General features: G+C 42.9%; 2 protein-coding genes and 1 long non-coding RNA gene across 5 annotated transcripts in view; 1 reads left to right on the plus strand and 2 right to left on the minus strand.

The window, feature by feature from the left end:
• The window catches only part of arid5b (AT-rich interaction domain 5B), a 56,111-nt gene extending 45,793 nt beyond the window's left edge, over positions 1-10,318 (minus strand). The window contains exons 1-3 of one of the 2 annotated variants that reach the window (XM_088384663.1): positions 10,302-10,318; positions 7,365-7,456; positions 6,821-7,078 (exon numbers count right to left, since the gene is read on the minus strand). In XM_088384663.1, the coding sequence (XP_088240789.1) occupies positions 6,821-7,078; positions 7,365-7,385 (279 nt within the window). In that variant the 5' untranslated portion in view covers positions 7,386-7,456; positions 10,302-10,318. Of the gene's footprint in view, positions 1-6,820; positions 7,079-7,364; positions 7,457-7,734; positions 7,855-10,301 lie in introns of those variants that run through there. The other variant, XM_088384662.1, reaches the window with a different exon arrangement.
• Positions 10,319-13,879: 3,561 nt separating this feature from the next.
• On the plus strand, positions 13,880-20,168 carry LOC148393517 (transmembrane protein 26-like). 2 transcript variants are annotated; one of them, XM_088384379.1, is made up of 7 exons: positions 13,880-14,340; positions 15,261-15,357; positions 15,555-15,647; positions 17,009-17,208; positions 17,335-17,414; positions 19,071-19,198; positions 19,297-20,168. In XM_088384379.1, exons 1-7 carry the CDS (start codon positions 14,144-14,146, stop codon positions 19,414-19,416), a joined length of 915 nt encoding a protein of 304 aa, XP_088240505.1. In that variant the 5' UTR covers positions 13,880-14,143; the 3' UTR covers positions 19,417-20,168. The 2 variants fall into 2 exon arrangements, with proteins under 2 accessions (XP_088240505.1, XP_088240504.1); XM_088384378.1 differs by having other exon boundaries at positions 19,071-20,168.
• Positions 13,895-19,053, minus strand: LOC148393518 (uncharacterized). Its single transcript, XR_015860212.1, has 3 exons — positions 18,969-19,053; positions 18,764-18,886; positions 13,895-14,308 (listed from the first exon to the last, which is right to left on the minus strand). It is a non-coding gene; the product is annotated as an uncharacterized LOC148393518 (long non-coding RNA).
• Positions 20,169-20,730: the final 562 nt, after the last annotated feature.

Genomic DNA, 20,730 nt, shown 5'->3' on the forward strand with positions numbered 1-20,730 from the left:
ATGTTGACATTATTTAAGTAAAACAGCAAGTCAAAGTACAAGTCCACTTTGACTATAAGACATTCTACTAATTGCCAGCTACTGCCTACAGTACAATACATTCACAGAAGAGGCCTTTTGGGGGCTCTCAGTGAGTGGGCGTCTTGCACGCACACACACACACGCGCGCACACACACACACACACACACACACACACACAGAGACACACACACAGAGACACACACAGACACACACACACATACACACACAGAGGTGCTGTCATGCTGCAAAGGTTTCAGCCTGCTGAACTTCTGAGAGGTCAGCTCAGGAATTTAGCAGGCCAGAGGAGATTAGTAATTGAGTAATGGACATGGTGACACCGACAATGAGGGGGTGGAGGGGAGAGAGCAAGAGAGAGCGAGAGAGTATGAAACACAATACGAGTTCATTATCTATCTCCTCCTCCACATGACTGACCTTGGCCCGACTAGCCCAAAACAAACTTTACTGGGAATTAATAAAAAAAAAAAAAAAAAAAAAAGGGAAGAGCCAGGAATATTACCACGACCTCGACTTACTTCACATCAATTTGGGACTTTACGCAATCGACTTGTTTTCTTGGCATACGACAATTGAATTCTTATCAAATCAGACCCTCGCTCTTGTCAAAGTGTAACTCAAATGCTGCTTGAGCTCATCTTTCATTCACAGATACCATGAGGTTGTTTTCAAAAGCAAACACGTTTTCAAAGGCTTGTGTGTGAGGTGTCAGAAGTTGTAGGGTGATGCTGCAAAAAAAAAAAAAAAAAAAAGTCTTCGTCAGCCACTTTTGGAATCTTTGCAGCTTTGTAGCCTGCAGTTTGACATCCTGCTTCCAAGCGAGACAACAACGTGGCCCAAAGCTTCACACAAAGGAAAGCCGAATGCAATCACAATATTTGATCGCCCCTAAATAATAAATTATTTTTAAATTTAAAACTCCTCAAATTATCACTTTGTCCTGCTTATTACTCTTCTTCTAAATTTACAAACGTATTCGGAAAAATGAATGAAAATTTGTTGAACGCTGCTAAAGTGGAGGAACTCATCGCTATTTCCATCGTCTTTTCAAGGAAAACTGGGCATCGTTTTTTTTTTTTTTTTTTTTTTTGTTTTTTTTACTGACACCATTCTAAAAAGCTGGTAATAATTGACACGCTATTTCAGCAATGGCAAGGAATTCACTTGAGGGAAGTGTTGCAAGTTAATGACTAGCTATGCGGGCAGGCACCAGTACCACCTCCTCAATTCCAGCCATTGTTGTGCCAACGAGGCATTTGCAATTTGTAAATTGCACACAGGACGAGGAAGCGCCGTCGCCGAGGTTCACATTTACACTCGCCCATTCAACGCGCAATCCATCAAAATGCCGCACGGCTAAGCCACTTAGCTCAGCCAGTGCTTCCCACATGCCTGAATTAGCCATTCAGGGCTCCTTTTATTCCCTACTCCCCCCCCCTCCCTTTAGAAAAGAAAAAAAAAAAATCAAAAGAGCAGCAAATGAAAACAATCTCATTTTGCTACAAGTACAGTGTGGAACACGTGTGTGGAATAGCGCCATAACATTTGGCACGACAATCGTTATAAGCGAGCGAGTGAGCGTCAGCTGGGAGGAAGCGAGAGGTCACAAGGAATCAAAGGTGATTATGAAAGCGCATTAACATAATGCGATGCAGAAATATTGGCCGAGCTGGGGGGTAGGGGGGTTATAATAATAATTTAAAAAAAAAACATCTAAATATCTGCATTGTCATTGAGAACTTGAAATTGTTAATGGACAAAGGAGAAAAATGTATGAAAGGATGAATACTGATGAAGTTTTATTCATGAAAATTTTAAAATTATATTCAGGTATATCCCTAATTGTTCCAAAATATTTGGGGTTAGAATAATTCACGTTTTGTTTATTTTTCAATGCAATTATAACAGGCATCAATTATTTTTACTATTAGCCGGGCACTCGATTTTCATTCTGCGCGTGGTGATCCTCAGTTGTCGGGGTCACGCCAATAAGCAAAGGTCAAATTGAATTGGACTTGATTTGGGAAGATGTTGAAAAGGAGTTGCGTGGGCAACGACACTATTGGGCTAGCGCTGCGTTAGCAAGAGCGTGCACGTCAGTTAACGCCTGCGTGGAGGGGCCCCGGCCGAGGGTTGCTCATAACGGCCCAGCGGCTTGGCACAAAAGGCTGTTTAAAGGGCGGGAGGGGGGTCTCAGCTGGTGGTGGCGGGTAGGGGGGCCGGAAAACAAGGCTGGCTGGGCCCCCGGCATACAATGAAGAATAACAAGAATAACCCCCCCTCCATAGTGGACTTTATGGTGAGCTCGTATTAAAGACGTTAGTGGTTGGCGTACAAAGTGAAAATTGAGGCCACGCTGATAAGAGGGCATCATAAATGTTATGAAAGTCAAGTTGTCATCCACCATCACTGCTGCTGCTGTTTGGTCTGTGCTAATAGAAACAAACATTTGTCCTAAACACTTGCACTTGATGACAGCCTCGTTCAAATATTGACACAAACATGACAAAAGCAAGCTGTTTTTAGACTAATGTGGTACCCCAAAGTTTCACTTTTCAATCAAATTAGGACATTTTTCCTCCTGATCGAGCATGACATTATATTCCCGCAAAAGCAAACTGTTACTTTGAAAACAAAATCTCATTTGTATTCAAGATTTCTTTTTTGACCCGACCATTTTATAACATACGCCAACAATATGGCATGCTCACAATTCTTGTAATATTTCCTCATTTCACCCCGTCCCCCGCCATATTATGAAAATAATCTTTGTAATTCAACAAGCAACAAAGCCAGCAGCTTTTGAAATCTGAAATGTGTCTGCTGTGCAAAATGACACAAATGGAGTTCTAAGTGGCTACATTGTCATCATGCGCCACATTCATTGCGCTCATTACAGGCCAATCAAAAAAAAAAAAAAAAAAAGAATGTAGCACACTTCCTGTGAGACGCAACGTTGTCAAGTTGCTATCTGCGCGGGGGTCAGCGGGCGAATGTCAGACGACCGAGTTACAGATTTACACGGGTAAGCGACTCGTCGGCCATTAATCGAACCCTCGTGAGGACACTAAAAATGTCAGTCCTCCTACTGACGTCCTTACATTTTCCCACACGGGCACACTGAGAAGAAAACCAAGTTTTTTTTTCCAAAATCGCGTAAATCATGACATATTTTTCAAATACAACAATTAATTTCTCGGCAACTGGCAACTTAATGCATTTACTTTTATTTTTTGCAAATAACGGCGAGGTTCTCCCACACCAAGTTTGAATATTTCTTTTCTGTTATTAAAAGTACAACTTTTTTCTGTTCCTTATACTCGTATGACTTTAGAGTGAACGGGTTTACGATAGGGACCTCGTCGGCCCACAAACGGTGAAAATGTGCCCAAATAGATGCCGGGTGATGAATCGTCGCACCCTAACAATGCAATATTATGATTGCAATGGTAATTTTTTTAATTAGTTTTTTTCAGAGAACGTCCATTTACTTTTGACAACTTTTCATTTTCGTCAATTCTGAGCCACGAACGCCCCTCATAAACACCAAAAGGTGAGTAATGTGAGCTTTCAAATAGCTGAAAATGTAATTCCCCCTTGCCGTGTTGACATTTTCCCACAGTGGCAAATTTCAACAGCCCTCCCTCTCCCCCACCCCTCCCCTCCCAGCTCATGTTTGTTTTTGGGATTACACGTTGCATCTGTAAACGCTCGCCGCTGACTCAGATTAGCATCACGGGGCAAAGTCGGCGTTTGGCGAAGGTCGCCAAGGCCTCCGCAGCTTGTCGGCTCTGGTCCACTTCCTCTTTGTGTTGTAACACAGTGGACAGTAAAGAGCTCCCATTCGCTGGATTCACTCGAACGCACCCCCCCCCCCCCCAAACACCCACCCACGCAAAAATGCTCTTCAAAGCTTTAAGGCCATGTGATGCAAGATGCTGCATAATTCATGCAAAGCGAGAGGAGGGAGGAAATTGCTTTTTGGTATCATATCGTCTTTTTTTTAATGCTCCATCATCATTTTTCCCCTCAAAGAGGAGAACTCTTTTCTCTTTTGTTGGGTTCACATCAAATGTGCTAGCTGGGCTGATAAGATAGTTTACGGACATACGCACACAGAGAGGAATGTAAGCTAAGCTTAATATACACGACACAAATCAGGGGAAATGTGTCATGCCAGAGACGTGCAGTCATTTGTGTTTTTTTGTAGAGCAGGAAATGGAATGGATGCAATCTAAAGGATTGCCAGAAAAAGGTTTGCTTTGTTCATAGATGAGATGTTGTTCTTGTCACAGTTCCAAACGTCACGCAATGCTTCTCTTGTAATGGTTTGTGACATTGCTTCAGAAACCTAAAATTTTATTTTCGCAACGTGATATTTTTAATGTTGTTCTTGCCGTACTTTGACTTAATTATTACAACATGGTAATATTTAAAATTTCTATTTTATTTTTATTGTATTTTTTTGTTGCTCTAAAGTCACAATTTTTCTTCAAAAACTGGTGAATTGAAATGTCTTTTTTGTCAGGCACTTAAAATTCATTGCCTGTAATTAAATGAAAAGGGTCAAATAAACGTATTCTATCCAAACAACTTTTAGGAATTTAATCTAATCATTTCACGATAAACATTACATTTAAAACAGTGAATTATTTTACAAGCAACCGTAGCTATTTCATCGATTTTCTATTCACTAGCCAGGATCTTCCAGCTGATATAAAAAAAAATAATAATTCTCCATGATGGCGACAAAAATTGCGGCTGGATTTTCCATTTAACTCTAAACAGTAGTTGATTCTTTTCACACTTGCCTGTACACATAAGAAAGGCGCTATGGGGACAGCCTGACCGTGGAAAAGATTATTTCCATAATTCCCCATTGAGGGCGGGTGAAAATGTCTGCGTTGGACCTTTTAGCTTTCAATGCGCTAATATTGCACAAGCGTGCCTTTAAGTGATTCCGAAATAATTGCAGCGTGTTAAAGGCCAAGAAGACATTTGGAGGGGAGGAATGTGAGCTTGTTCTGGTGGAGCTGATACCCACGACTCATAATAGGCATCGGAGCGACAAAGATGATGGCTTGTGTAAGCTGCGGCGGGGGCCATAAATAGCCATGTTTCTCATGAAAGGGAAACGTGATAGGCGCGCTTATTACTCAAGAGGAAAGAATGCAAGTAAACCTTGAGCGGAAGACTTCGAGTACAAACACGGCTTTCTTTGTGCAACGCTCGTGCACATAAACAAGACAAGAGAATCAGCGAAGAAGGAGGGAAGGAAGAATGTGCATGCTGAAGAGGTCCATTAAAGTGCCGTTGCAATATGAAAGCCAAAACAAAACATCAGTACAGTACAGAGGTGGGGAGGGATTGTTTTACGAGGTCCAACATCAATGTTTTGACATTGTTCCAACACAAATTGTTTCAGCTGGCCAAATACACTCGACAGGTGCCAAACTCGAGGCCCATATCCAGCTCGCTCTGTCATTTTTGGTGGCCCAATAAAGTTAATTGAGTGTGCCAACATAGTTTCTTGTTAAATAGATTAGTTTTTATTTTGGCAGAAAATTTGACCCAAAAATCAAACATTTTTACCAGAGACACGGGCAATATCCGATACCAGAAAGCATGTCAGGCCAAGACTGGGTTTATTTAAATTTACTGATCAAAGCTGCCGATTCCAACTTTTTAATATTGAGATGGATGGCTGGCTGTTGGTCAGGGATTAATAGTTTCTCCTGTGGCTATTGTACTTTTTTCAAATGTAGTCACATTAAGCATAAGTAATGTTGTTGCTTCTTAGTTTTGAATGACAGTCTCCTTGTTTTCACATGTTAAGACAAAACGTTTACATTTAGATACTTTCACTTTCGGTTAACTTGGTAAGCCATGCTGCGCTTAGTATTTGCACTTTAAACAACATTGTGTAAAAGATTAACATTTTGATTATATGTACTTCCTCAAACTTCAGGGAGCCATTGAATTGTTAAACATTTCATTAAACTTTATAGGAAGTGCAGCTGACCCTTGGAACTTTTTCTTTTTAAACTTGCATTTATTGGTCAAATTTTAAAATAAAGATGTCGTTTGTTTAAAAAAAATGACTATAAATAAATAAATAAATAAATAACACATGAATCTGAAAAGCTGCTGTTTAGTGAACAATTGCCCTTTTGTACAGTTCAAGTGTCCTCAGTATACAACGTCAATGTTCCAATACACGACACCGATGTTTAATGTTACGAATGGTGCCAAAGAACTCTAGAGAGGAGACGGGGGTCCTCTGTTACGAGGGTCCCGACATAAGACGTAAGGTTCAACGTTACAAACGGGGAGTCGTTTGTTTACCACGTCGGGGTCCTGCGTTACGCTACGTACGTTGACTTTGCACGCATTGCTGAGTGACCGTGAAGACTCGTTCTGACTTACGTACAAATTCCAAACCATAGCTGTACATCGGTCGCTTACACGTATCCACACCATCTGCAAACCATGCAGCGCATTCTCATCTATTGTGCAATTTCCGCCTACCGAACGTCCACAACAATGCATTATGCATGCTTTCCGAGCGCAATACGGGTTTTATTCCCACGTCGAACGCGAGGCAAGTGCACACGCAGCACAATGGCGAGGAAAAAACGGCAACGCACACATCGCCAAGTCAACTAATTAATGCACTAAATATGCCAGGGATAGGAATGAAGCACGGAGGGAGGGGAGAAAAGGAGGGGGGCGGTGGAAACAATTAAAGCCGCTGATGAATAAATATATTCGCCCCCTTACCTCTCCGTGGGAGACGTCGCGTCCCTGGGGAGTGTCCTCTGGTAGGAAATAAAGTTTTGAGCTGGACAAAAGTTGCCTGCTCGTCCTCTCCTCCCAGAGAAGCTGCAGCTCGGCAACGCACACGGGCTCGTCCGGCTTGCAGCGCACCAAGAAAAAGTCCCCAAGCGAAAGGATCCGAGCCTCGGCGTCCCGGCTCGCGAATTTGAAGGCTTTGTAGAAAATATACGGTCCGTGTAAGCCGCAAGACGAGCCCACCCACTGTGGAGAAAACACACACAATAAGAACACAGGCGAATACAACGAGTGGCTCAACAAACATGTCACTCACGCTCGTCTTGTGTTTATTTTGGCCGCATGCTAAGCTATTAATAGCCGTTAAATGGACGGATGCGGATGCGACCGACGCCGAACGTACGATAAATGTCAAAGTTTGGCGGCGGTCGGCCGTTTCGGACGCGGGACAGCCTCGCGGAAAGACGCGGTGGGGGCTAAGGCAAAAAGCGAGCTGGAAAGCAGAAGGGCTTCGCGGCAGCGGTTTTATTACCTTGAGTGAGTTCGGCTCCATCGCGACGTTCTGAATTGATTCAAGTCAACACGCTCTCCAAACTTGCTGGCTTGAATGGATCGCCGCAGGTCCTGGAAGGTACACACAGTGAGCCACTTCAAAATAGCACCCGATGGACTCTAAACAGACATTGTAAATGTGTCGTTTCGAGTACATGTGATGTGTTTCAACGAGTTTTACATGTCTGGCTCATTGTATGGTGTGTCTTTGCAAGTTAAAATTATTTTGTATCCCCGCTATTAACCTGAAAAGCAATTTAGTCGCGATATCACGGCCGAATCGAGACATTTGATAATACATCCTACCAATTCTAATATTACTCTGCTTATTAGTACTACATATGACTCACCGTAATTTATTCGCCTCGAAAAGCTTAAGTGGCGTCGATTGTAGGCTTTTTTGAAGCGCCCCCTGTGTATGTGCCTTCCAGGACTGGTGTAAAAACGAGTGAGTATGAAAGCCCATTTCTCACATAATGACACACGCACACACACACACACACACACACACACACACACACACTCACACACACACACTCACACACACAGGCTGCCGACAAAAAACAATGTTACATCAAAGTTAATAGGCCCATCAAATGGTTCCTCAAAAGGCAATGAGAGACTCGTGATGTTCCGTCTTTTCTTTGCTTTTTTCCCACCAATGCAACCAGTTTGATTTAATTGTCCTAGCAGGAAATAAACAGCTTTATGTTTACAGCAATTTGTGTCAGTCAGAAAACCTTAAACAACCTCCTGGGTGACTAATAAAACTCGTATGAAAATTTATCAGACCTATTTCCCAGTCCGATCCGTCCATCCATACAAATATACGAGGTTGTTATTACTAATTTCTCGTGTTTAATCTCCGATCTATATATGTATCTACATAGCTATCTATATAAAGAGAGAACATTATGTTTATCAGTCGGGATGCTGTATTGGCTGATGTTTATTCGTGCGCTAACTACTGTGTCCACGGGGCGGCGCCATTTCTTTACAAGTCATTTACACGCACGCTTAGATGTACGCGCATACACGCACATACATGCCACTGGCAATGTGGATTATGCAACACGTTGTTTTTTTTTTTATCCCATTTCACGTAATTTGCATGAGTGGATCAGACAGACAGACAGACAAATTAGGCAGGCAGATTATATACAAAGATGGACAGACAAATGGATGGACAGATAGATAGGTGAATAGATGGATAAATGACTTGAATGACTTGGGCATTTACACTATTAGGCTAACGACTTGTTAGTTGGCAGCAGTGGTTGAAGACGAGGGTAGTAAAATATGCGGAACAACAATGTTGCTATTCTCGCCGAGCGTGCGTCCTTTTTGCGTTATCTGCTCTTGATTTCCCTCACTGCCATCATAGCAGCTTAATCAATGAGGTTTCATCAAATTGAATGGCGGCCTCTATAATGAGGTCCTCCCTTGCTTAAATCAATGACACCATTCCAGTTCTTATCGCCAGCGTTTTCCGCGTGTCACGCGTCGAAAATCTCTATGCGGATATTGACGACAAAATGCGCCGGCGGCGGGGGGGTTGTATGGGAATTTTGAAAGAGGAAAGGGAGCTTCAACCCCTGCCAAGTGAATGTGAAAGTAGCGGCCTTTAAATGCAACCACACATGGGACTCCTACCTCAGGCTCATACATTGCTAACAAGCCTGCTTTTATTGTGCTGTTCTATTTTGATAGATTTGCGGGGTTGGTCTGTTGAAAAAAAAGGAGCAGCAAATGAAACATCAATAAAAGACGCTTAGTGGGTCGGACAGATTAATAAAAATGTTGTTTTTTTTCATATACTGAAGACACAATAAGGCCTAGTCCTAACACAGAACCCTAAAAATTCAACACTCGTTGGAACCTGGATTGTGAAGATGGAGGGAAAAGAGGAGAAAAGCAAAAACATATTTGCCACATAAAGACATGTTTTTGCTTTTGCTTTCATTGTGATATCTGCCAAATAAAGACATCACAATAAATTGTTGAAATGAGCGAGAATCAAAACGATCCTTTTTTTTTCAAATATGACTCAGTGGCTGCATCGCAGAGGTAATCTCCTCTGCACATTAACGATTTATCTCCTTTTATAAGGCAATTTAGTCATCACTCGGGGTTGCTATGGCGACAGCAGGTTTACTCAGAGACAACTAAAATGACCTTATGCAAAAAGTCGCTCGCTGTTTGGGACCAAATTGGCGTGCGCGACGAGGTTAATCCCTGTGCTTCTTCTGCCGGGTACAAATGAAAACTTGTTCATATCAATGTAAAACATCTGTGGGCTGTTTACTGCACAGGCAACATGAGCTAAGAGGAGGAGGTGGAGGGGGTTTAGGACGGGGGGGTGAAGCTCAGTGACGCATAATAGCCTCTTGTTTTGATTGCTAATGCAGAATTCGCAGCGGTTTTCCAGCTTTAAGGTCGGGAACGATAGAAAGGAAAATGAAGGTAACGCAATATTGTTTTACAGCAAATCTCATTATTGTCAGAGATTCCACACGGGGAAAGCTTTGATGAGCCTCGCCGCCTGGCTGCTCTGAATCATATTTGTCTAATAAGCGCTTGGCCGCTTGCAGCTGTCGACACTGAGACGAGAAAAAAAGAAAGAGAGAGAGAGAGTGAGTCATGTGTTACCCATTTCGAGTGCAATTTCTCACAATGCAAATGCCTGACATGTGTGACTGCATGCACCCGGCCCGGCGTTTTGGGAACAAGCGCATGGGGAATGTGTGCACGCTTATTGGGGCACCTGCTTCACTTCTGACCCCAGCAACTATTAAGAAAAAAAAAAGTCAAAACACTCATTGAAAACTATTTGGTGTGGCTGTCCCTCATTGTTCAAGAAAGCCAAAAAGAGAGAAAGAAAGAAGGCACATTTTTGGAAAATGTGACTTGTGCTCACCCAAAATAAACAGGCACTTGGGATCGATCCACTTGGAACCTGAGCTTTTTTTGTCTGGAACATCCGTGGGAGGTTACGCCACTTCATTGCGTGGTGTTGAGCGCCCCCTGTTGGGACAACAAGACAGTACATCATCATCCGCCTCGTCACACAGAAACTGAACTTTTTTCCACTATTGTTGCCACCGACTCTCTTTGTACTAACGTAGCACAGAACAGAGAGAAAAACATAAATTAGCATGATGATGATGGACATATTGGAACAAAGACAGGAAAAGTCTGCCTGCCCTCCGAGGTCACGGGCCGGCCTGTGGTTTCCCCTCACCACCATTGGCAGCCTGGCTGGGCCCGCTTATTTCAATACAAGTCAGCATGAGCATTGTGCGCCCCTGGGTGGACTTTGCGTAGCGAGTGACTTCCTGCACAAACGAGATAATGAGATATGTGATTAAAACGACTCATAAGGTTTTAATGTGACTGCTGAGACAATGTAAGGGCTGATTGGTTCATGTAAACGAAACGAGAATATTATTTGAAAATACAGGCACACGTAACCCATTTCATGTGTTGTCGTGTAAATGAGGAAATGACATAACACGCAGTAGAAGCAGGTCATTTTCATGCTGCACGGTATAAACTGAGATAAGCACGCTGGCTCCCTCTAGTGGTATGCAAAAGAGTTACTGCCGAAATAACCCTTGAGCATAATGTAATGTGTTTTCCCTACAGTGCAGTGTATACATTAAAATTGTGCTAAATGTTACGATGGCTTTCAATAATATTAAATACGCACTACTTAGAAATGAGACAGCCTGCTACTACTATTAACACAAGCCTACTACGTCACTGTATTTTAATGCTGGTCATGATGTTGGTAGCAAAGTATTCTTTAGGTGGTACTTGGTGTAAAATACTTGGCAACCAATACATTATTCTATTTCAACTATTCCTGAAGATAGCTGTGTGAAAAATATGACAGCACACATGCATGTATTTTGTCTATATTTAAAGTTGCATTTCTTTTGTCGTGCATCTGGTTAGAATGTGGCCGCGTAGTAGCATTGATGACACCTTGTGGCCCCCTTCAGCATTAAAGTGATCCATCATAGTGATGACTGACTGAGCATTACAGTTGCTGCTGCAGCATTTACAGTAGCATGTGTTGGGTTATCTATTAATTTATAATTAATAGTAATACGTTGAAGAACCAGACGTGAGACGGTAGTATGATTGAACAGTCAAAAAGGGTCCCCCCTCGTTTATTCACCCCTCAGGAATACCGCCCTAATCAAAGGTTCCTACTACCGTAATTCACGTAATACTACATCCTCCTTTCTGAGTAGGAATCCTTTTATTTTCAACGTCACTATAATAACCAAACTTTTCATGAAAGTGTTGAGAATATTATAACTGTTACTATATCTTCCGTAATACACACTCCTTTCAACTACTGAACCATTATCAGTTTCAACTGTGAAATATATGACTAACTACTGAGTAATGTAGTCCTTCAATCCGCTTGGAGGTCGTCTTTCCCTGGTAGGGTAGCGTCTCTCGTTTCCTTGGCTTCGCTGACTCGCCTCAACCAGCATGCTGTGTGTGCTGGTCGGTTCATCAACAACACTGTTGTGCCCGCCCTCAGTCTCTGATTGGACGATTTCAGTCGATGGTGTAATAGGAGTAGTAGAAAGATGTACTCTGTTTCTCCGCAGGATACCTCCTTGCATCTCGACATGGTATGATCTGGGTGTGTCTGCTGTGGAAACTATTGTCCCTCTGTCGTTCATGTCCTTTACCCAGACATGGTCACCTGGATGCAGACGCGGCAGATCACGTGCTCTGTGTCGAGTGTTGAAATGTCTCTGCTGTTTCTGTCGAGAACTTTGCTCGGTGTTTCTCAATGTTTCCATGTCTGCCCATCTTGGGTCCAGTTGTGAAGGGATAGTTGGAAGTTGCGTTCTTATTCTTCTCCCCATCAGCAACTCAGCTGGACTGTATCCATTTGCCAATGGAGTCGCTCGGTATACCATTAGAGCTAAATATGGGTCACTGGATTTGCTTAGCAGACTCTTCACAGTTCTGACAGCTCGTTCTGCTTCCCCGTTGCTTTGTGGAAACTTTGGACTAGACGTCGCATGTTTGAAACACCAGTCCCGTGAAAACTTTTTGAAACTGTCTGATGCAAATTGTGGCCCATTATCCGTGCGCATTTCCTGTGGTATTCCATGTCGCGCGAATATGGATTTACAATGCTCCACTACTGCTTCAGATGTTGTAGATTTCAGTGGAGCAACTTCAAAAAATCTGGAGAAGTAGTCGACAATGAGTAAATATACTTTACTCCCTTTTTGGAATAGATCTGCTCCCACCTTCGACCAAGGCCTCTCTGGGAACTCGGTTGGAATCAATGTCTCTTTATTGACCACTCTTTCTCGAGCACAACCATCACACTTCTCTATGTCATGTCGTATTTGTTTGCTCAATCCTGGCCACCACACTGACTGTTTCGCCCTCTCCCTGCATTTTTGTATTCCCAGATGTCCGTCGTGCAACCTACTCATGATGTCGGAGCGTAGAGCTTCTGGAATCACAATCCGAGTGCCTTTCAACAACAATCCGTCTTGCACACTGAACTCTCCTGAGACTGGCAAGTATGGCTGAACGATAGATGGCGCCGTGAACCTTTCTGGCCACCCTTCAGCACGATATTTTTTTACTTGACTAATCACGACATCGTTGTCTTGATGTTTCTTGCACTTGCTCACTCTGACGGCACTTTGTCATGGCCCGCTCTAGAGTCAAGTCCGGATCTAGCTGCAATTGTTCTGAGAGTTTTTTTGTCTTTTAATCCGACCACCAATCTGTCTCGGATCATTTCTTCATGCAACGCACCGTAGCCACAATGCTCCGATAGACAGTGAAGTGCAGTAATAAAACTGTCCACAGTTTCTCCCGCCTCTTGCTGTCGCATATTGAATTTGGCTCGTTCAAAAATGACATTTCTTCTTGAAATAAAGTGTGCATTTAGCCTTTCCCTCACCGTTCCATAGGCGGTCATCTCTCTGTCAGTCAATCTTAATGACGTGAGGATATGCTCGGCCTCTTCTCCCATTGTGTAGATTAAGGCATTTACCTGGTTTCCCTCAGGTTGTGTTTCCAGTCCGGATGCTACTCTGAACCTTTCAAAGCGCTTTATCCACTTCGGCCATTCCTCTGGCTTGAACGTGAATTTCTCCGGTGGCGGCACATGGAACCTCTCCATGCTTGCGTCTCCTCACCGTCACGCACACGGACTGCACCTGCTCTCCCTGTTGTGAGGGTTTCAATGTCCGGGACCTCCAACTCCGTGGTATCTTCCTTTTAGCACCACTTCTGACACCATGTTGGGTTATCTATTAATTTATAATTAATAGTAATACGTTGAAGAACCAGACGTGAGACGGTAGTTAATTGAACAGTCAAAAAGTGTCCCCCCTCGTTTATTCACCCCTCAGGAATACCGCCCTAATCAAAGGTTCCTACTACCGTAGTTCACCTAATACTACAGCATGCAGGAATCTTTGGCGCCATCTTGTGGACGCCACCCTTGAGCAAACGGAGTCCCTAAACTGCCATCTATGAATAAATCCTCAACATCAACTCGGCAAGCTTTTATTCTAAAGCGAGTGGATTCATGCGGCAGCCCCCATTCCCAATCCCACTCGGGGGTGGAGCTTCAGCTTTGAGCCCACTTTTCTTTTCTTTTTTTGCGTGTGTGCGAGTGCCACAAACTTCATCGTGCATGTCGAGTTTGTCAGTCAGGAGTGTGCACTGTACCGGCTCGAGGAGGGGGGAAGGAAAAAGATGATGCTGAGCGTGTTGAAGTTTACGTGCGCCATTGTGACCAGGGCGCTCTTTCTCTTCGTGTCGCTGGCGGGTGTGTGGCGGGTGACGTGGGTGAAGGGGGACAACATTTTCTGGCTGCTCACGCTGCTCTTCGTGCCGCTGCTGCTGGAGATGATCGTCACGCTGAAGAGGAGGAAAGGTCAAGATTACAAATGGTAAAAAAGAAGCGCATTCGAGGCACTTTTTCTATTCCCACTTCAATCTTCTGTCAGGCTGCTGCTATTGTTTAACGGGACAATGAGGACAGGGTGGTCCCGCGTGTCCTGAAATGGGGGGGGGGCTAGCATGATGTTGAGAAACAGGACATGAACACGGATGTTTATTTAAAAATAAATAAAATTAAAAATAAAATTTATAAATAAAATAGGCCGGGAGCTTTTCTAGGATCAGAGTTCCTGGCCAGCCGAGATAAATTTCAGTTTTGTATATTTTTATGAAGAAATTTTGCTCCCACATTTATGAAAGACAAGCATAACACTTTTGAGAAATGTAAAGCTTCACATCAGTTGAGCCACAGCAGAAGAGAAATGGATTGGATGTATGTAAGCCTTCTAATTTCAGGGGCAAGGCGACTCATTAGGATGGCGTAGAAGCTCTACGGAAGGGATTGGGTGGAACAAACCACTTTTCAAGCTGCTGTGACTTCCTCTGACATCCACATATATGCAGGAAGAAGCCTTGCAGGAACTCAGTCTATTTGTTCAGTAAACATACCCAAAAAGTAAGAGATGAAATATTTGGATGCCAAAAATAGACACTTATTTCTTATGATTGACATTAAAAGCCTCTTGTAGCTGAATGAGGAAAGCAAAATATTAGGAACAGGAGAGGAGAACTTGAAGGACTTTTTCCTGTTGCAATTTCTCCTGCGCTATTCCAAGACAGGATGAACAAAACGCTTTATTTTGATCCTCAGGAACACTGAAGGAGACCTTGAATTTGCTTGATTGTATCTGCAACAAATCCTAAGAAAGCAACTTTGAAAGGATCTCAAATGGTGGCTGAAGGTTTATTTGCATGACATAATCTGTTCCCGCTGTGCCTTCTCATGGAGTTTTTGCATGCTCTCTTTCAGGTTTTCCCCTCCCATCTTTCTCTTTCTCATCAGTATCATCCCCTCCATTTGGATTCTGGAGCTCCACTACCAGCAGGACAAAGCCGGCGACCCTCAGGTGGAGATCTCACAATTATCACCAATTACTTTGTTTGACATCAGCTTTCAGACGGGATAAAATATCTTGTAGTATTTTAATTGAATCTTTGACTACTTTTAGGTTTCTAAGTGCAATGCCGATAAAAGTGCTGCTAACTGTATTTGCTACAAGATGTACTTTAGCAAGGTCTTAATGGAGAATATGCCCTGTCGCAGTGCAAGAAGCTTGACTCGTGGGAGAACGTGAAACAAGTGATCACCCTGAACGAGACCAAGGGGGAAAACCTCACGTACCAGAACTACCTTGAGGTAAAGAGGACTTCACAATCGTGTTTTATTAGCCTGCAGAGTTGTGCTGTGCAATGAGTGACACAGTCAAGATTATTTTGGGGGGGAATCTACTCAGCAATGTCAGGATGCAGAGGAGTGACGGTAGCCCAACATAAAGTCAATTTGTCATGAGACTCTTTATCAGATGATTGGTGTCATGAGTCTATATCGTGTTCCCCAAAAAGTTATGTGCACCCATTCATTTTTTGAATCATTTGGAATTTTGGTATTTTGTTAACCAAACTGACCATATACTGTGGATTTCAATTTGCCGTACGTTTACACCATCAAAAATAAAGGAACAAAGAGATGTGTATGTTTACAAGCTGGTAAAGTGAAGTTTCAAAAGACTCAAGTCTCTTGACCCATAAAAGCACAATGCTGGACTAAGAGTGCAGAAGCAGCCACCTTTTGGTCCCGAAGCCAAGTTCTTTGAGCCAAGACCTTCCCGACTGAGCCACTGCCACCCCCAACTTTGTGTCAGACTAACACAGACAGTCAACAACATGCTGACACATCATCAGTCCTGAGTCGAAAGAAAAAAAAAATACAGTTAAATCTTTAGCTAATTACACAGTCACTGGCTTGACACGAGATCGAGGAGCATTGAAGTTTTAGAATCTCAGACAAATTGGGTTCGCAGTGTGGAGAGAATAAACACACGAGGAACATTGCACAAAGATGCGAGTGTTGACGTAATGCATGCAGCAGCAGACGTCTCAAAGTCGCAGGCGCAACCGACTGTTGGAAGGGGTGAGACAAAGAGCCTTCTCAAGAGCACTGGCCGGAATCCGTTGGGAAAAGTCAGGAAAAGTTGAACGCCGCAATTAAGCCACTAGTGGACAGAAAGTGCAATATTATACACCAGAGCATGCTGTTAAACAAAAGATTTCTTGTACTGTATCTGAAGACAAAAATCAAAATTTTGTGTGGTCTTAGAAGCAATCCCTGGAGATCTCCACAAAGAAAACAATCCTGTCAGATAAATGTATCCACTTTTGTTTTATTAGCCTAGATAATAAAATTGATACTGCAACACAGGAACATTTTAAAAGTAAATACTGGAGCAATTGCAAGATTGCCACTACACCCATGTACCCCGTGAGTCATGGATACACCTCAGAAAGCTTTTATCCCCAAAAAGAAACCATATGTTTGGTCCCTTTTTCTTTTCAGGGTGGGGGTAGGCTTCAATAACATCCAGCAGAGTCTCGTAACAGCGCACGAACCCAGTTAGCTGCATGCTACAACAGTCCGAGCCAAGCGTAAACACATCCAGATGTCCATTAACGAAGAAATAACCTCTTTTTTTCCCCTCTTATCAATTCTGGCTTTTTCAGAACATCAACCAGGCGTTGTGCTCCAACGAGTGGATCCTCGCTCTTCATCAGATCCTGCTTATTCTCCTCATCGTGGGAAAGTGGCTCCTGCCCCTGGGGGGCGGCGTCACCAGGGACGAACTCTCTCAGCTCCTTCTGATCTTCGTCGGAACGGCGGCGGACATCCTCGAATTCACGAGTGAGACGCTGTCAGATGTCAAGTGGGTGGCTCTTATCATGTTTGCTCAGCGGGCCTACGCTGGTGTTTTGCCGCTTATCAGTACAATTGAAAATGACAACCAGACAGACCAAAAGACAAATTTCTCGCTGTGTGTTGTCTTTTTCAGAGAGAACAGTCCTCAGTTGGTCTATATCATCTTAGCTGTATGGACGTGGAGCATGTTGCAGTTTCCTTTACATTTGGCTGGTGAGTAAATAACAACAAAAATGTCATACTAATGACACAGACAACGACGCTCCTTCCACATTGAGCTGATGCCTGTGTCGGGTGGGCACTGCAGTTGATGCCAGTCCCGGGTTTGAGTCAACTTGCAGATCTTCAAAGAGCAGTTTGGTTTCTCACTGGCAGAGAACCAAACCAGAGCTCAGTCATGAGGTCACCAATTTAACACCCGTACGTCACTGTATGTGCCTCTGTCTACAAAGTGGCACACGACTAGTGTTTGTTGGCACCTTGCCGTAAAGTGGCAGTTGAATGTTTGCACCAAGGACCTGTGGTCACCGCCCCCACCGCTGATGACATAAGGAAAAAGTTGAAAACCAGCGCTCATTTTATCCCTAGCGCTGAGTCCGAATGCAAAACATTTATGGTTGTTTAGCTACATACTCATCACATCAAAAGAAAAGTGATAATCATCCAAAAGCAGAGACAGGTGATTTTTGAAAAAAACAAAACAAAGGGAAATTCATCTTTACTTGCTGTTAATAATGCAGAACCGCCATTGTAATCGGCCATTTTGCCACCTGCTGTCGAGTGAAAATGACATCACAGTTGCAGGGTCTCAAGTCTCAACCAATCAGGGCTAAGCTTCAGAAAACTTTAATTCATATTCCACAAATGAAGCATTCATCAGAACACTGTGTTTCGACTAGGTGGGCCGCACAGAACATTTTACGACACAGAAAATTTGGAGCTGACTTCCCCTTTTCGAATGAAAATGTCATGATCTAAGATGCTTTTATTAATGTGCTTTCAAGGGAGCTTTGATCTAATATTTATGTGGCGCTTTAGAGCTCTTAAATGAAACACTCACTGGTGCTCTTTGTGTTGTTTATCTCGTGTCCTACTTGTTAGGGTGCGGCTTTTGTGTTTGTACAGCTTGTAAACGCAGAAAATGTTATATACGTATGTGCAACATGTTTATAAACACGCTTCCCCTTTGAATGCACAGCAAATAGTTAAGTTTATGAAAATTCCCTCTTCATACCAGCCGGGCGGCGTTTTCATGAGCAAATTTGCAAAGTGGTGATAATGGATAAACTGGATATTTACACTTTAATGATTTCAACATGAGTGTTGTTCGAGCTAGCAACCATTAAAAAGGCACTTATGAGTTTCATGAGGCCATTAACAGGAGAAGAAAAAGCTCCTGGGCTCATATCTTCAGATCAGAATATGGCCTCTTTTGAATTGGGAATAAAATCTGATGCTTATTTGATATCAAGTGAGTAAACTCAAGGTTGGATGTACCCAATGTAAACTTTAAAGCATCAAAATAAACAATTTGATGATGTAGAGTAAAAACGCTCACTCACTTGAGGTCCTGTCCATCCGCCTCATAGTTCAGAGGTTGTGGGTTGAAATCCGGGACATGGCCTTCCTTCTGTGGAGTTCTCTTTCTACCAGTGTGGATTTTAGTCTGGTTCTCCTGTTCCCTCCTACATTCCAAAAACCAAATGGCCATGTTAAGTTAATTGAGTAATGTTTGGCTGTATTTAATAAAAGATGAGTTTGACCTACTCAATGACGGTACTCCACGAAAGCACTATGCTGTATTTGTACTGCCCTCTGGTGGCGAAAACTGCTAACATTTAAAACACTTTTCCTGCTTGTTTCCAACAGTGGTGAATTCCAAGTCAGACTCGGTGGACGAACAGGATGTACGAGAGGTTTCCCTTCTGACCAAACACAGCACGGACATCTGGAGTATTGTGGAGGCCTTGTTTATCCAGGACGGCCCTTTCCTGATGGTGCGACTCACTGTCATGACCTTCTTCGACGTCTTCCACCAAATGCTGGTCTTCTTCGCCATTAAGAACTTCCTGGTGGTCATTTTGAATGTGTACAGGCTGGCCGTCATCTGCCAGGACTTCAGACCTTCTCGGAGTGGCAGTGGCCTGGGCACTACCATCCCGTAATTAGGTGGAATCAAAGCTCCAGGGCAAAAGGGAAACCAAGTGATTCTTGACTGTATTGATTGGATGGTAATACTTTTGAGTTGTCTTCATGAGTCCCTCAAAGTCACTTCCCCGGAAACTCTTTTAAACCATGTTCCTGCACTTGACGCCACATTCAATCTCCATGCTTAATCCTTCTGTTGCTAAACTCTTAGGACAGATTGATAAATTCTCATAGAGGATTGGACTGGAGTAACCGGGGTGGTGTTAAAACTGAAGACACTAGCAGACCAACAGGAAAAGAGGAAGCGGGACAGGAAAAACAAGGAGTGTCAGTTGGTTTCTGGATCCTTCTGAAAGTGTGTTAGCACAACAGAAAAAGTGAAATAAAAATAGTCGTCAAGCCCTGATAAGATAAGACTTTCCGTTCCAATTCTTGCAGTCTGAGCATGAAGGTCAGAAGACATGGGAAAGCGCCTTGTCAGTACTGACGGCATTGGGAGATTGGACCAAGCGTTTGAACTCAGTCAGGAAGATGAAACAGAACAATACCCGTGCATAAACACTGGCTAATTACAGTATTTCATCTAATGCTGACTCAGATGGTTCATTCCTGTTTTTCGCAAGACAGTAACACAATTTTCAAGCATTGGTTGTTTTTATATCTGCTATAAAAAGACAAATAGCACAATAAAAATCTCCTGAAAGTGACTCATAGTTGATAATCTACTGCATTTACTCTGAGACAAAATTGTACATCTACAAGGGATTCATTTCATTCCATTTGTGTTATTGTTTGAAAAAAATACAAGCTTTAATTGTTGTTGTTGTTGTTGTTGTTGTTTTAACTTTGAATGAGCAAAGTTTGAGTCTTACTGTTATGACCTTCCAGCATGACATGTTGTATATTTGAATCAACAGTTTTTATTAACGTCAATGGCCTGCTGATATATACTTAAAATAGGACATCTCACGTACAGTATCTCACAAAAGTGAGTACACCCCTCTCATTTCTGTAATACTGATCATTATTATCTTTTTGTTACTAAAAAGTAAAGATACGGAATAATTGTATTGGACCCTGAAGATTAAATTTAATTAAAAACGATCGATGGTAGCAGGTAATAAACCTCCCAGAATGGACCACGACAGCTGCAATGTTATGATGACCCTTCGTGAACGTGAAACAATTAATTGGCTTCTACTCATTAAGAGGTAATTTCAAGACAGATGGTGTTGAAACACACGTTTAATGGTTCCCTTAACAGTCTCATTGAGGCTATTTGGCACGAAGTGACGAGATACCGGTTACTCTTGTTGCCAAGGTAACCGCGGAAATCTACACACCGCAGATACTACACGTCCCAGAATGCACCAGGCTTCTT

The sequence above is a fragment of the Syngnathus floridae genome, chromosome 9 (assembly GCF_059516105.1).
Source record: "Syngnathus floridae isolate MCC-2025c chromosome 9, RoL_Sflo_1.0, whole genome shotgun sequence".
Classification (NCBI taxonomy): Eukaryota; Metazoa; Chordata; class Actinopteri; order Syngnathiformes; family Syngnathidae; genus Syngnathus; species Syngnathus floridae.